This window comes from Arvicola amphibius, chromosome 2 (genome assembly GCF_903992535.2).
Source record: "Arvicola amphibius chromosome 2, mArvAmp1.2, whole genome shotgun sequence".
NCBI lineage: Eukaryota > Metazoa > Chordata > Mammalia > Rodentia > Cricetidae > Arvicola > Arvicola amphibius.
Window position 1 is genome coordinate 23,378,150 of NC_052048.2, and position 17,045 is coordinate 23,395,194.

The window sequence follows — 17,045 nt, forward strand, 5'->3', positions numbered from 1 at the left end:
ATGGTGATGGCTTGACCTTGTCAAATGCTCATGAAGCAAGCCGGACTCCTGACATCTTTGAGATTGATTAAGGGGCAGCTCTCCTGGAGCAGGTCAAAAGCTGATGTGAGAATGTCTCCAGAAATACTGGGGTGGCCTCTCAAAATTGCAAGTGGGTAGCCAAAGGCGTGTCTTCAAGTTTACCACAACCTTTAAGACCGCTATCCCTGATAAGCTTGGGTTGGAGACCAAGACCTCAGTTTTATGTGACCATATTTCAGAGATTGCTGATGGTTGATAATAAGAAGGGCCATCAAGTTCCCAAGGCTATTTGCCAGAAAATCAATGTAAACTTCATTTCCTGATGTAGAAGCAATCACAAAGCCAGGCTCCAGGGCGAGAGATACGCATTTGACTCTCAACAGTGTTCATCTCACTCCAGCTACCATATTCATTCTCTCTCTCTCTCTCTCTCTCTCTCTCTCTCTCCACATTAGGCAGAAGATATTTCCATCAATAATTCTTAAATCTGTTTGACATACTATACCTATATCATATGCCAACCCTGTTCCCGAGACATCACTTACATCTAAATAAAGCACCTCATCTTGAGTGTTCTCCAGTCACCTTAACTGTACACACAGACAACACCCTGAAGACTCCACACAACACTGTGACCAAGAGACTCTGGATCTGACGTCTATTTCCCCTTCTTTTTCTAGCCTCTCCTCTTGGACACAGTGTTCTTCGTGCTCCTCCTTCACCACCCACCACTCTCTTTGGCACTGCATTCTCTACCGTTGTCACCCTCATCCTGTTCACTAACCAGACTGGCTCTGCCATATGAATGTAGTATTCCCACAAAACCATTCGTAAGCCGGACAGAACAGCCCGCACCTGTAATCCAAGCTTTAAATTTTTTTCTCAATATGGAATAACAGTTATTAGAAAGGGCTTGCCAATAAATAGCATCGTGCAGCAAAACTAACCCGACACAAAATCTATGCATCTCAATGAACTTCTACACAGAACAGCTATCCTGAAGCTGCGGAGCTTCATATTCGATTTCACACTTTCACTATTAAATATATTTGTGTGCACCTATCGACTATCCAAAAATGCAAGATTGTGTCTAAGTTAAAACTCAGTAAATAATTAGCTTTATATCCTATTCTGTGACGCAAATGTCCATGCTCTTTTGAGAGAGGAGGAGGCAAAGAGGTGATGAGTTCAAAGCCAGCCTAAGACACATAATGATTTAGCCAGCCATAGTTACACAAGACCCAATCTTAAGCAAACAAACAGACAAATCAAAGCATAAAATAGATGATTCCTATGGCCACTGCATCCCTCTTCTTTGTATTTCATCTCCGTTGAATGCTTCCCCCAAACACTTAACTCTGAGTGAGATGCAGGGCTGCCCCTGCAGTGACGTCACTGGAGGTCACTAAAGTGGTATTTTGATCACCTGTTCACAGCTCACCTGCCTCATCTGGAATTCCTGATACCACTGTGTGGTGTTCTGTACTGCAGAACCTGTATCAGGGTTTCAAACTCATTCATACAATGATCCCACCATCCTCACTGGCACTGAAACTGGCTGCTCCTAAGGTCATTCCAGACTGATCTTAGGGTGATCTGTTTCTGCATGTGCATTCTCTTGGCAGAGGCACAGAGATAAAGTATACCTCTTATATATGTTCCTACTGGTGATTCTGTCACTCACTGGCAGTTTGCTTCTTTTATTAAATCTTTCCCTCCAGCTCTCTCTCTCTCTCTCTCTCTCTCTCTCTCTCTCTCTCTCTCTCTCTCTCTCTCTCTCTCGTGTGTGTGTGTGTGTGTGTGTGTGTGTGCACGCACACACATTCACAGGAGTACAGAAAGCAGACTGTGCTGTCAGTTCTGGCCTTCCATCTTCTTTGAGATAGGGTCTTTCGTTCAGCACTGTGTATACCCAGCTGGCCAGCTGCCTGGTCCATGGGGATCCCTCTGTCTGTGCCTACCATCTTCCTGTAGGAGCATTGGGATTACAGGTGCACACTACTAGGTTGGGCCTTGTGTGGGTTTTGGAGATCTGAATTCAGATCCTCACACTTGCATGGCAACAGCTTTACCCTCTGAGCCATCTTCTCATCCTCAGAATAATTATGAAAGAGTAATATAACACCAGGGTTTCACCTACTTGTACAGAGACTCTGAAGAGACTTTAGAGCATAACTAACTGGGAAACCCAGAGACTTTAAGGCAAATGCAGGAAACTCAGCCCTGCATCTGCTGACTCATGTCCTAACAATACTTTGGGGTCCTGAGCCTTTGCAGGATGGAATGAATGGAAGGATGTCAACTTGATTTGTCATGGCAACTGATACCAATTATGTGGAGCTTGAAAACACAGTAGCATTGACTAGAATGGAGTTGGGAGATAAAGAAAGATTAGATTTAGATTTGTTTGATGGAATTACCTTGTTCAGAATTTCAGAATGATACCTACCCTCAGCTTCCAGTGTGGAGACATTAAAGTCACTGGTGTTTAGAAAACATAAATGCTAGGGGTCAGTCAGGGGAAAGAAAGACCCATAGTGCTCTATGGCAGACAGGTGCTTTAGATCTGGAAGACACGTTAGATAGCATTAGCCTTGGCTCTAACTGCATAACAACGGGAATCTGCACTCTTGAAGAAACGTGAGGTGAGCTTTAGGTCTATAATATTAGAAGAATTCCCAGGCTTCCAAAGTCTTACCAGTTTCTTTTGATTCTTTTCTTTCCTATTTTCTTTGTGTGTGTGTGTGTGTGTGTGTGTGTGTGTGTGTGTGTGTGTTAGACTGAACAATAAAACAAGATTGCTTCCACAACTACTTCCAGTTATTAAAATGATTTTGTGATCCGTACCTTTCAGGGCCTGTTTGTTTGGTGCAAATCTGAGTCTATTGGCTAACTGACTTCATGGGCAGCACTAAAGCAAATCCGAATCTATTGGCTAACTGACTTCGTGGGCACCACTAAAGAAGACCCAGATTCCACTAGAAACGTCTTGTAGCTCAGGCACAGACTCTCCACCCTAGAGAACTTGACCTTTGGAGCCACACACCAAACTCCAGCACCATGGACAGACAGTCTGGCAAACCAGCCAGATTCAACGGCCTGGGCAGTGCCTGGTGTAGCAGTAACTCCACATGAACAGGACTCTGAGGGCTGGGTACTTTGTAGACCCAGATAAAAAAAACCCTGGAAACATCTATGTTCATATAAATGAATGGATATGCCCACTCGTCTGCTGGGGGCTTGGTTGCTGCTATTTCATCTTTTCTTGCTTGGCTACAGTTAGGGTTCTGAGTTGAGAATGGCCATCTGTTTAAATCAGAGGTCAGCAATCTGTCTGGCCTGGGATAACCAAATCGTCTCATCACACGGTCTTAGACTGTAGATCTGAGCTTAAGCCAGATCTCTTAGGAAAGTCTGGCTTTGAGTCCCAAGGGGAAGGCATGAGTCCATGCCCACTGTTTTGACTACACTGAGATTCCAATCTCACCATAGTCAGAATATCCACCCTCAAAGCAAGCAAACAGTGTCGGTGGGAGGAGGAGCGTAAGTTAGTGTAGTCTCTATGGAAATCAGTATGGGCTACCTCAAAAAAAGAAAATAAAACTACCAAGCAACTAGTTTTGCCGCCCATGTGTACATCTCCAAAGCAACCCAAGTGAGCACACCATAGAGAGAGGCATAGCCATGCGTTTTCGAGACAGGATCTCACTATGTAGACCAAGCTGACTTTGAGTTCACAGAAATCCATTTGCCTCTGCTAGGATTAAAGGCAATGCCACCATGCCAGACCTTGGATATCCATGTTTATCATTGCTCTATTCCCAATGACCAAGAAATGGAATCTGCTTAGATTCCCATCAACTGATGAATGACTCTCTCTCTCTGTCTCTGTCTCTCTCTGTCTCTCTCTGTCTCTCTCTCTCTCACAAACACACACATACATACACATAAACACAGATATACACATAAATACACACACATACACACACACACACACACACACACACACACACACAAACACACACACACCGGCATTTGCATTCCACCATACACAGAAACACAGATATACACATAAATATATACACACACACACACAAACACACACACACCAGCATTTGCATTCCACCATAAAGAAGACTGAAGCTGTGCCATTTATAGAAAAATGAATGGTTAGAAACAGAGATCATCAGGCCAAAGGAAGCAAATCAGCCTCAATAAGCTAAGTACCAGAGGTTTCTTTTCACACGCAGTTTCTATAGTTGAGCACTGGACTGAGCTCCCAAGGTCCTGATGAGGAGCAGAAGGAGCAAGAACATGAGGGAGAAAGTCAGGAACGAGAGGGGTGCGTTCACTCATGGAAACGGTGGGACAGAACTAATGGGAGATCACCAACTCCAGTTGGAATGGGACTGATGGATCATGCGACCAAACCCGTCTCTCTGAATGTGGCCAACAGCGGGGGCTGACTGAGAAGCAAAGGACAATGGCTCTGGGCTCTGAGTCTTCTGCATGGACGGGCTCTGTGGGAGCCTTCTCAGCTTGGTCGATCACCTTCCTGGACCAGGGGGGAGTTGGGAGGACCCTGATCTTAGCATAGAGTGGGGAACCCTGATGGCTCCTTGGCCTTGAGAGGGAGGGAGGGGAGGTTTGGGTAGAGGGGAGGGGAGGGAAGGGGGAGAAGGAGGGGAGGGAAGGGGGAGGAGGAGGGGAGGAAGGGGGAGGAGGAGGGAAGGAGATGGAAATTTTTTAAATATAAAAAAAAATAAACCATGAGAAAAAAAATGACATGAAACTAGAAAGGGGACTATTTGGAAGAGGGAGACCAGTAGGAGAGGAAGAAGAGACAACTAGGGAAATAAGAGGATAGGATGACCAAAGTACACACACACACACACACACACACACACACACATATAATATTTATTTATATTAAATATTGTATTAATATATATTAAATATTTTGTATTTAAATATAATAGTAAATATATATTATATTACATATAATATACAAATTATAGAATGAAACACTGTTTTAGCTAATTCATGTATGCTCTTAAGAAAAAGAAAAGGAGGGCCTGGAGAGATGGCTCAGAGGTTAAGAGCATTGCCTGCTCTTCCGAAGGTCCTGAGTTCAATTCCCAGCAACCACATGGTAGCTCACAACCATCTGTAATGGGGTCTGGTGCCCTCTTCTGGCCTGCAGGCATACACACAGACAGAATATTGTATACATAATAAATAAATAAATATTTTAAAAAACGAAAAAGAAAAGGAGGCCTCTGCTTTGACAGGGGCACTGGCAGCTGAAAACTTATAAAAATAAGACACAGCTAGAGGGTGGCCTGAGCAAGCCCCTGGCAGCCCCACAGCATCTCCCCCTGGCCTCTTATTCTGGGTGTTATTGTGCATTTTCAGTAGATGAGGTGTGGTCTTTAACCAAGGCTTGACTGGGACTGCCTTGGGACCAGACAAAAGAAGGATCAAACAAGACATCCCCCTCTGCTCCCCGTCCTCAGCATTCCTAGAGAAATCACCAAGAGCTTTCCGTATCTTGACTTCAGAGATTCCTGAAGTGGTGTCTTTCAACTACCTCTTCTCAATGCCAGCTTAGGATATAGCCAGGAGGTAAGTGAAAACCACTGCTTGGGTTTCTGAACATCGTTGGCAATGCAATGTGACTGACATCAAACTCAGCACATATGGGTGCTAAGTGACAGAAAGGTATGGAGCTAGACAGTGGGGGTTTTAATCGAGCACATTTGGGAAGATGGTAATGGCAACTAAAAGATGTTTCAGAGCTCCTGGAGTTGTATGGGCCAAAATGCTGGAGTTGGGTAGTGTGAAGAATACGTGAAAAGCTGGGAAATCTGGCACCAGCTTCAATATGATAAGATCATGTCATATTGATCCTTTTACTGATCTGACTGCACTGAGATTCTAATCTCACCATAGTCAGAATCCCACCATAGATCTTAGAAGATCAGCTTCTAGAACCTTCCCTGACATATCAAGAGAACCCCAGTTTCCCAGCCATGCCCAGACTCAGCCTCCCTCCTCTGTCTATCACCACTAACTCTGTAGCATATCGTGTGGGAAAAAAAAAAAAATCTCATCTCGCTTTCTCTTAATTCCTCTGTGACTCTAGTCCACGCCCAGCACGGGTCACATCTCAGCGATGGGCAGCCCAGCTGCATCCCTGTGCTCTCCAAACGCTAGTCCATCTTCCTCTCTGAAACCGCGTCGGTTCCCTAAACACATGCTTTGTGTGAGTGATTCTCTGACAACTAAGAGAATGCCTTCCTATCACAGCACATTGAAGATGCTGGAGGATTTCACAGCTTCTGGCGTGTTCTTCATGCTATCCAACTTCAGCATCTTGGCTGACATGACCCTGGGAGTTCTGACATATCTCATACCTTTTCCCAGGACTCTCTTCTCAAATGCCCCCCCTTAGCTGAAACCCCACCATCGGGCTCCAGGCATTTCACCTTTCTGACACTCAACTCCTTACGGCCCATCTAGGAAGCTATCTTTTCCACTCTAGACCTTTGTCATCTCCATGTCACCTTTGAATACCCACTGTGCACATGGGTCCTCATGTAATTCCTTGTGATAATTGGCTTTGTTATTTCCTGTCTTTGATAACAAGTTCAAAGTTAGATAGCACTTGATCTGCTCTGTAGCACCTGGCAAAGGCACTTAATAATAATTACTGATTCAATTAAGTAAGTTCATAACAACTAGGGATGAATAGGAGACAGAGGGGAAAAAAGAATGAGCATCCCCCCCTCAGGTCCTCTAAGGAACTCTTTGGACCACTGACCCGGGGCCCTCTTCCCCCATGGTATTTTACCTGCAAAACTGAACCTCCTGGTCGAACTGTGAGTTTTCTGGCTGCGTTCCCTCCTTCAGCTGGCTGACGTTGAAGAAGGAGAGGGTGTGGTTCACAAAGCCGTGTAGGGTCCCATTGTGACTATAGGAGTACTGGTACACAAGGCGGGGGATAAAGTCGGAGGTGACAGCGATGACAAAAGCCTAGGAGACAGAATCACAAGCATTGAGGACTGGTGCAAATGGGTGGCGCCTAGAAGACACAGGGGCCATGTGACTGAGGGACTGTCCACTTCGGGGCACACCATGAGAAGGAGCTACAAGGGTTGACGTGGAAGCATCCATGGTATACCCAAGCACCTGTCCCTAAGTTCATACGACCACAGTTCTGGACAGAGGAAATGACATCATCATCAGTCTGCCTCTAAGATGCCGGGACTGACATTGCTATTGGCTGAGCCAAAACAGAGTTCAAGGTATTCTGAGAAGATCCCTTGTAATGATGAAAGTGGCCCTGGGCAAGGGAGCTGGAGGCCGTGTACATCTGTCCTGAAGGACACTACAGGGCCAGGAACATGTTTCCACAGTTTCCCCAATCAGATTGCCATCTCTGGACATTTTTGCAGTGTTATTCTTCTTTCAAAAGGGGAGAGACGGAAGGGGAAAGGCGCAGGTCCTGCTAGATGAGCCATACACAGCCCACACAGCATCTGGGAAGTCTGAGTGCTCTACAAATGGCCATGGATAAGCTGAATGCAGGTGAGCGATTGCATGTTTGGATTTGGCGTTACTTTCCACAAAGAGAACCTTAAATCTTTTTGGCAGCTGTTTATACTATATTCTGCACCAACAATTAAAGCCCCTTAAAATCTGCTTTCGGTATTTTTTTTCTGAGCGTGTATATGTAAGTGGGGCATACCCATATTTGAAAATTAATAACTCACTTGTGATTGTCATAACTGCGGTTTACTGAGCATTTGTCTGTCCTTCCATTATCCCGCCTCATTTCTAGAATGAACCTATGTGGTGGATATGATTCCTATGCCCTGTTGTTTTGATGAGTAAGCAAGACTTAAGAGAGGCCAGGGAAGCAAAATGCCCCGTCGCTCTGTAGCACAGATAGAAAGTAATGAACGCATGCCTCAGAGTAACTGCTGACCCCTTTCCGATTGTGCATGGTTTCTAGGCATGAAAACGGGTGCTTTCTACATCAAGGTATTCAACCTGCAGTGGGCTGAGTCTGCCTCTCCCCACAGCTCTTGATCATTTATGGGCAGGTATCAAGAATCCAGGTGAGAACATGAACTATGTATCTAGATACACACCTAGCTGGCTGTGACTTCTTAGGGGAAACAGCAAGGGGAGGCTCTGTCTGGCTACCATCCATCCAGGGTACAAAAGCAAAGGAATTTCTCTGCATGTATACAAGTCTGTCAAGCAGCTAAGAGGGTCCCAACAGGTAGGACCTCCTTTCTTCCTTATCCTAGATTAGCCTACAGGGTGCCCGAGCCCACAAAGGTGATCAAGACTTTGCACTGAGGATGTTGAGGAAGCATAATTAGGAATTGCAGCCCAGGCAACATTCCAGGCTCTGTTTAACAAAAGGGTAGAGACAGAATGGAAATAGGCAGATATGTCAATTTCTTTCTTCATTATTCTTGGCTCCAAGGGAAGATCTGCTTTTGCTTTTAAGGCCAAGGTATACAGTCAGATGGATAATTGCCTTTCTCTTAATGAAATGAAAAGTGACATCTCACTGCCAGGCAACAGGCTACAAAGGCCCAAGTGCGCCAGGAAGCAGGAGTCTGTCTAAATCAAAGCTCCTGGTGGGAAAAGCTGGGAAGTAATGGGATTGGTTCCTGCTTCGAAGGCCGGGCTCTCTAGAAGCAAGTCCCATCCAGCTAAGGCATTCTGAATGCAAGCACTTACATTGATGATGACAGAGAACTTGCCAATTCCAGAGAGAATGTCAAACCAAATTCCTGTAAGACAGAAAAAGTGCAGGCATCGCTGGTTAGTTCTGCCCTCGGCTCAGAGCCAGCAAGGCCACAGAATGGGGTGACATTCTATAGGCAGGTTACCTGGGGAGCCTTTCTGCCCTCCTTCCAGAACTGGGCTTGCACAGAAAAGCTTAGGGTGTCCCTGTTTGAAAGCTTAAGGGACAACTTGGGGTACTTAATATTACGTCCACAGGCCTCTCCCGGTCCAAGGTTGGGAATAAGGTGTAAAGAAAGGAGGGCTGTGCCAGCCTCCTGAGCTCTGCAGGGGCAGGTGGTGGGCGGAGTCACACCAGGGGGTGGGGCATGCCAGGCCTCTCAGGGGGTGCATACCAATATCTTTGGTCCTCACGGCATCTGGGCGTCTCAACTCCGTAACGAACTTCTTTGCATCCAGCCGCACTTCGATGACGTTGTTGAGGAGGGCAAACACTGGCGCCAGTGGAAAGGAGGCCACAAAGAGGGTGACAAAACCAAACTGGATGACTAGGAGAGAGCGTGCAGGAGCGCGTCAGCAGGGAACTGTGGCTGTGAAAGCTGTCTCTACTCGGTGGTCTCTACTTCTACCAGGTTCCTGCCTGCCTGCACTTCGGGACTTCCTTCTCACCACTGCAGCCAGGGCCAGTCAAAGCTGGAGATTAGGCACAGCAGGCAGAATAAAGAGATGCATGACAGGGACACCTCCCTTCCACCACTGCAAGCTAATCATGTGGCTAACTTAGGGGTTGGTAACCTCTGTAAATGGCTAAAGAGGAAATATATTGAGATCCATGGTCTGTCTTGTCACAGCAACTCACTTCTGCCATTGTTCCTAGGCATGGCTGTGCTCCCAATAAAGCTTTATTTACAAATGCAGTCTACAAAATAGGCTGAAATTGGCCCTCGGCTGTGAGTTGCCAGCCCTTAACATAGCTTCCAAAACTACTCCCCAAAGTTGGATCCCCTTTTTTTGAGTCAAGAGTCTTGCCTATATAGACCAGGCTGTCCTTGAGCTCTTGAACCTCCTGCCTCAGCAAACCTACCCCACCCCAAATGCTGAGATTATTGACATGTACCAGACCTTGCTCTAGGGTCTCCTTTTCCATAGATAGAGCCACCGCTTTTATTTGGAAAGAATTCATTCATCACACATTTATTGAGAACTGAAAAAAAAAAAATCAGGCATTGAGCCAAGTATTGCGGGAGGCAAAGGCCTGGTCATGTTGTGGAGGAGCTGGGTTGTGTGTGTGTGGGGGGGGGGGGGGGAGATGAGTGTATGTAGTTGTTCAACAGTGTTTTTGCAAGTGTGTTCCAAGACAGAAAAAAAAAAAAGGATCTACTAGAGTCAGAGAACTGAAAGAAACAAGACCTAAAGTCCATTCACTCAGGGTGGGGACTAAAAGAAAGTCTCCGTGTGGATGACCTTAGCACCATCTAGGAAAAGGCTATGTGGTGACTAAGAGCCAGAGAGCACTCTGAGCTGTAGGAACAGAGTGAGCCAAGGTACTCGGCAGCCATCCTGCAGCTGCAAGGTGTCTCGCTCCACCTGGACCATTGCCACAGTCTCCCCGCCACCTTCCTCGGCTCTAGTCTTCCAGGCTTGCAGCACACAGACATTGTCATCTGACCCTGTCACCTTCCTTCTCATAAAAGTTCCTGTGTGACCCCCTTTAGTTACTAAATAGAATCCAGAGTCCTTATTTTGGCTCGCGGGTGATACAGTCTTTTCTAATCCGCCTCTCTAACCTCAGCTCCAAAATGCCCCCATGTAACAACCCTGCTCCTGCCTTCAGGACACACTTGTTATCCTTAGAGTTTCCAAGGAACAGACCCCCTTTCCTTCCCCTGTGCACACAACCGTTCTCTAGCTGGTGAATTTCTGTGGGTACTCAAAATCAGACCACTCCAGTGCTTCCTGCCCCAAACACCGCCTCCTGTGCTCAGCTTCTGTAGCAGCCAGTGCTGGGTACTGCTGGGACTGTATACTCAGGTAGCTTTCTCTGCTGTAAGGCATAGACTTCGTCTACGCTGGGAGCTTTTTACAAATTTGCTCCTGGAAGCAGCCTAGTCGAATTCCCTGCACACTAACAGTGGCATGTACCAATTGTTTGGTCCCTCAGTTATAACAAGTGAAATTAAGAATCACAAAACAATACTTACCTGATTGGCATCTTAGAGGGCACACAGAAGTGCTCAGAACACATATATAATGTCTGATACCTAATAATTGTTCAACAAATGTCACATGTGGGAGCTGAGGAGATGGCTCAGTGGGCTTGCTTCCCCAGGGTCCTCTCTCAAGCACCTACGTGAAATTCGGGTATATTAGCACATGTCTATAATCCCAGGGCTGGTTACGGGAGACAGGTGGACCCCTGGGATTTGCTGGCTACCAGTCCAGTCTAAATGTCAACCACCAGGTTCAAGGACAGGTTGTATCTCAATAAATAAATAAATAAATAAATAAATAAGGTAGAGAGCAATAGAGGGAGATACCAAAAGCCCACCTATGCCTTTTTCCACACATACATACGCACATGCCAAGACCTAAATAGTAAGTTACTTCTGTAAGTAATAAGTTAGTTATGTATTATATATACTGTTATTCTTAGTGAAATACATATCAGCATGCAGAAATGATTACAATGTACATTGTATAGCTACATGCTAAACAGACACAAGCTTACAGTTTAGAGACTCGGTGAGTGTGAGGATATCCAGATCTACATGTGTTCCTAACCTGACTCAGTCCTTTGTCTATACTTGTCTACATGGACAGCTCAAGGGAACCGCTTTAAATTCCCTAAGGTGCTGTAAGGCTGTGATTGTGGGGCCCTTAGACAAGCTTCACCATCCCAGGATAGTCACACGAAAAATGAAAAGACAGGATCCAAACTCGTAGCTATGTGTCTGTCCATACACAGAACATAAGCCAACCCCAGGGAAAGCTCCCAGAGAAAACACACACAACTCTTCCCTGTCAAAATGCTTCTGATTTGACAGGTTTGCAGGCTCACAGGTGCGGCCACTGTGCTTGCTCACACAACCCCAACTTCTGCCTTATCCTAGATGCCCAGTGGGTTCTCGGAGACCAGCAGGTGTCTCTGATATATGAAGTTTGTACTCCTGGAAAGGCAAGATGGTAGTGGGGGTGGGGAGGGGCACACAGATCTTCAGAAACTCACTCAGAGAAGCAATTGCAACTGCAGCATCTTGGGGCTTCCAAATGGCTCTGCAGGCCAAAGCACTAGCTACTCAGGCCTGATGGCCCACGTGTGACCTCCAAAACCCACATAAAAAATGGGTGTGGAGGAGTGCACCTGTAGCGCCAGCATTGCAGCAGCAAGCTGGGAAGCGGAGACAAAAGAGCTGCGAAGGAGTTCATGGACCAGGTGCTCCGGGGTGGCCAGTGCAGAAACAAGAGGGACTCTGCCTCCGATACAAGGTGGAAGGAGAGAGCTGATGCCCACAGTCTGTTTTCTGATCCTCACATGCACACATGCACACCCCCCACCATCACACACACACACACACACACACACACACACACGAATCATAAAAGCTTGAAAGCACTAGTACCTAGCACGTCTTTCAAAAGAAAGAAGCCACAGAAAATTTAATGTGGGAGTCAGGGAGTAGGACTAGGATAGATGGAGCAAAGGGGAGTGGATCCTGACCCTAACTCTAACCAAGGAAACTAAGCAGGTTGGTCTAGTTTTCTAAAACCTGTAACACCCATGTCTACATTTAAATACATACATGGACTCATCATTCTTTTGCGTCTGAAGTTAGTCGTCTCAGTTCAGTGAGTTCAGGGCAAACCTTCTAACCATAAGAAACTTCCTCCAGAAGAACCCTGTGACAACCTCAGAGCCTCAAAGGGCTCGGCAAGGACACTGCGGGGTGGGAAGGGGCAGTTAATCTTTCCTGTAATATGTCCTTACCCCCTGCCTGTGAATGGCCCTGGGAAATCCAGCATCCTTGAAGGACCATGAAGGAAGCAGGAGTTTTCACTTCTCACGCTTATCTCTTTCTTATGAACCTCAGGGACATTTAGTCAACTGTTGTCCCCAAGGGTAGCCCCGAGTGTTTGCTCTTGTGCCTTGACACACTGCCCAGACATAAGCTCTTTTTTTAACACCACTGTTTTCTGGTGCAAGTGTGGTGTGTTCAGTAGCTGCCATTCGTTATTCCAATCTCATAAAAGCTCTGGTCTCCCATCCCGTGTGTAAATCGGTGTGCTCAGCAGGGGGCAACCTCAGAAGAGAGGCATAGGGTACCATGGCCCCTTCTCTACACATCTTCTGATGTCTTAGGTGCTTCCACTTGGACTGGTCACCCTTGAACATTTCCAAGAAGTTATCTAAAGAGGTGGGAATAAACAGCGAGTCTTTATTTAATCTTGGGGAGAGGAAAAAATAAAATAAAACCATAACCCTCTAGCGTGCAGATGCCAAATCCAAGACTTGCTCCTTTCAAGGGAAAGTTTGGAGGGCTGAGTCAGATGGGATCCCTGCTGGGTTCACTTCAGAGGATGCAAGGATGCTGGCCTTCACCAGCACCAAGATTTGCTTCTAAAAACAGCCAGCCTCCCTTAGGACAAGAGCAACACCGGAAATCCTCAGTGTGGCTCCATAATAGAAGCCAGCTTGGCTGGGCCAGTGGCAGATTAACCCTGGCCAAGCCAATTAGGGAAGAATCCATAAGTTGATTTTCAAGTAAATCTTTTCAAAGCCCCGCTGTAAAGTGCTCCAGAAATGCCGGTTGGAAGAGGGAAGCCTGGAAACACGTCTGGGCACAAACTCCATGGGTTTCCTCTGCTTATACTCCAGCAGCCAAGAACCTTCCTAAATAACCACCAGCCTTACAACGCCTGATGCTGGAGACAATTAAAATCATGAGTGATTGATTACCTGGGCTTGGGCTAAAATAACAAGGAGGAGTGAAAGACACTAAATGACACAGCAGCAAGCAAGGACATTTCAGGACAATCTACTTAGTGGAAAGAATGAATGGTGTAGTAGAGAAAGCAGAACACAGTGGCCACGGTGGATGGAGAGATAACAGTGGAACACAACTCTGATATTCGCTCATCTATTTAAGAGTCATCAATTGAAATATCCACCCTTCCATTGTGTGTGCACACACAAGCATACATATAAAGTCCAGAGCCTTCCATTGTGTATGTACACACACAAGCATGTATATAAAAGTCCAGAGCCTTCCATTGTGTGTGTACACACACAAGCATGCATATAAAGTCCAGAGCCTTCCATTGTGTGTGCACAAGCATACATATAAAGTCCAGAGCCTTACATTGTGTGTGCACAAAATAGCATACATATAAAGTCCAAAGCCTTACATTGTGTGTGCACATATGATTGTACATATAGTCCAGAGCTTTCCATTGTGTGTGCACACACACAAGCATACATATAAAGTCTAGAGCCTTCCATTGTGTGTGCACATACAAGCATACATATAAAGTCCAGACCCTTGGCCTGGCATTCAAAGCCCATTGCAATCTGACCCAGACTTACTCATTTCTTCCTGTCTAGCCCATATTTTGTCCTTAGGACTAGTTTTAGTTGGAATGCTTGAGCTCAATTCTACCTGTTTTCCAACCATTCCAACCATCTGTGCATTTTGGAGCCTTGCTGCACACTGCTACTCTAATTTCCTCCATGTTCTGCAGAGTGAACTGTTACTCATGGTTCAGACTCAACTCAGACTCCCCCACCCTGCCCCCATGAGTCTCTCCTTCCTCACTTCCCCACTTCCCCAGCTCTACTGAACTGCTGCAGGCATCTCTAGTCCCTCCCATGGAGTCCTAGACAGGCCACTCCTTGGGGGTGGGCAGGCCTTGAGAACAGGTACTATATTTCTGTATTCCACCCTTTACTGCATCTGTATTGCCCTCTGTAGTGCTTGTCAAGTAAGCAGATATTTAAATGTTATCTCTTTTACAAATGAAAGTCTCTCTCTCTCTCTCTCTCTCTCTCTCTAACACACACACACACACACACACACACACACACACACAGTCTAAAGCAAAACTATTTGAACTGAAATCATTATCCTGTATCAAAGTGAGGAGATTTACTGGGGGGAAGAGTCTGGAACGCCACACAGCAATTCTCATTGCTTGCTGTGACAGGCACAGGGCACTTCGCACAAGGTCAGAAGAATGCCCCAATGCTAATGAATGTTATGATAACCCTTTTACACCCCTCCCCCTTCAGTTTAGTAAAAGCAGAGTCTCTCATTGAGGAGGACTGAGAGCTGGAGTCTTCAAAAAGACCCCATTGCTAGAGACACCACAAGACTGTGGTTGCAAGAGACAGGGATCAAGCTGGAACAGAGCTGGGAACCCCCATCCCCTGCAGGAAGCTTTTAGTGTGCCAGAAGATGCTTCAGGTTGACAAAAGGCGTCAGCGATCTTACCCAGTTCTGAACCTAACAAACTATGACACCATCCTGCCAGGCACAATGAGCCCACCTGAACAATGGTGACCAAGGGCTTTCTCCAATTGGATCTGATCTCAGCTCAACAAGCAGGAACCCACATCTGGTACTGTAAACCCAGCTGAATGCCCATGCCTGAGGAAGCCATAGGCTCCAGCAGATAACTTATGCCTAGAGTTTTGCTAAATGATGGTAAGTTGCCTAAATATCAGTGTTCCTACCCATAGGCAAACGTTCCTGCAGGCCCCAGTCAGTAGACGGTGATGAATACAGAGACTCATAGATGCCCAAGATACGGAGAATGAGTGGTAGACAAGGGTTCAGTCCTAGACAAGATGTTTATGCCACCCTTCAAGGCTCAGGGAACAGAGCAGGAGATGCCATTAAAGGAGTAAGAGGCAGAAGATAGTGAGAAATGCCCCCTGCTAGACACGGCACAGCCATTGGAATCATGAAGTCATAGCAGCTATGGGCACTGGGCCTGACCTGAACTGTCATGAACAGTCAGTCATGTATGAGGGAGGGACTTAGGGGAACTTTCCCCTTACTTCTGAGTGACCACTGCTGAGCCTACTGTGCCCCAGTATATAGCTTGCCATCCTGGTCACACAGGCCCCCCTGATTAAACTCAGTGGGTCCCAAAGCAAAACGAAGGCTACACGTGGGGGGATATGGGTGTGTGAAGGGGGGAATAAAAGAGGGAGGGAGTGAGAACATTAGAATGCATTAGACACATAGATGAAATTATCAAGAACCGATTTAATTAATAAAAATTAAAAACTCATTAACATTGATGCTAAAAATAAGATTATATAAGAAAACAGACAATTGACCTATCATGGAAGATAAGTTTCTCAAGAAATGTCCAACTTCATTATGAATTAATACACTTAAGATCCACTGAAAAGATGGAAATGGTGAATAATGAGAACCGTTGGTTGACAATTGGGTGACACCAAGCAAAGGCTCTCAGTACAGGACCAACATAGAGACAACTGGGAGCTGCGCTTTCCCGTGTGAAAGAGGCCCTGAGGCTCCTGTGCCACCAATGTTCCACTGAGGCACAGAAGTGCTTGTCTTGGGGCTTGGCTGGAAAAGGAGTGGTTCCATTGGGTCAAAGGTTCTCAACCTTCTTAATGCTGTGCCTTTAATACACTTCCTCAAGTTGTGACCCCCCCAGCCATAAAATTATTTTAACTGCTACTTCATAACCATAATTTTGCTATTGTTATGAATCATAATGTAACTATCTGATATGCCGTGACCCAAGGGTTGAGAACTCTTGAGTTAGATTATAATAAACTCGGAAATTCATACATGTTGTGTTTCATGCTGTTAGATGTCACAGGAGAACCCTGAAGCACAGTTTCAAACACTGCGCATAAAGAATTAGTTTTCACCCTGTCTCGAAAAACCAAAAAAAAAAAAAAAAAAAGAATTAGTTTTCATTGTCTCTTGCTCCATTTCTCTAGCTTTACTCTCTACTGAAGGATTTGTCTCTCCATTTTCATTTTAAGAAAACAGAAATAAAAACTGATTACCTTAAGGGGCTTCCTTTTGTGACCCAGTGGCGGGTGAGGCAGGGAAACAAGGATACATGGTGTGTTTGTCTTCTTGAGAAGGAGATAATTTCTCCTGCTAGAGAGTTTTGGAAGAGCCCACAGCACTAACTCAGTACTGTTTCATAAACCCACATTTTGTTATGCCTCACCATCCCTGTGGTGGTTTAAAAGAAAATGGCCCTCAAAGGGA

The 17,045-nt window shown here is 45.8% G+C and overlaps 1 protein-coding gene across 2 annotated transcripts in view; it reads right to left on the reverse strand.

Annotated features, from left to right (window-relative positions):
* Ano2 (anoctamin 2) overlaps positions 1-17,045 on the reverse strand; it is a 330,046-nt gene that overhangs the window by 9,552 nt on the left and 303,449 nt on the right. For both annotated transcript variants that reach the window (XM_038319710.1, XM_038319711.1), the window contains 3 exons: positions 9,183-9,335; positions 8,782-8,834; positions 6,875-7,056 (listed from right to left, as the gene is read on the reverse strand). In XM_038319710.1, the coding sequence (XP_038175638.1) occupies positions 6,875-7,056; positions 8,782-8,834; positions 9,183-9,335 (388 nt within the window). The remainder of the gene's footprint in view (positions 1-6,874; positions 7,057-8,781; positions 8,835-9,182; positions 9,336-17,045) is intronic.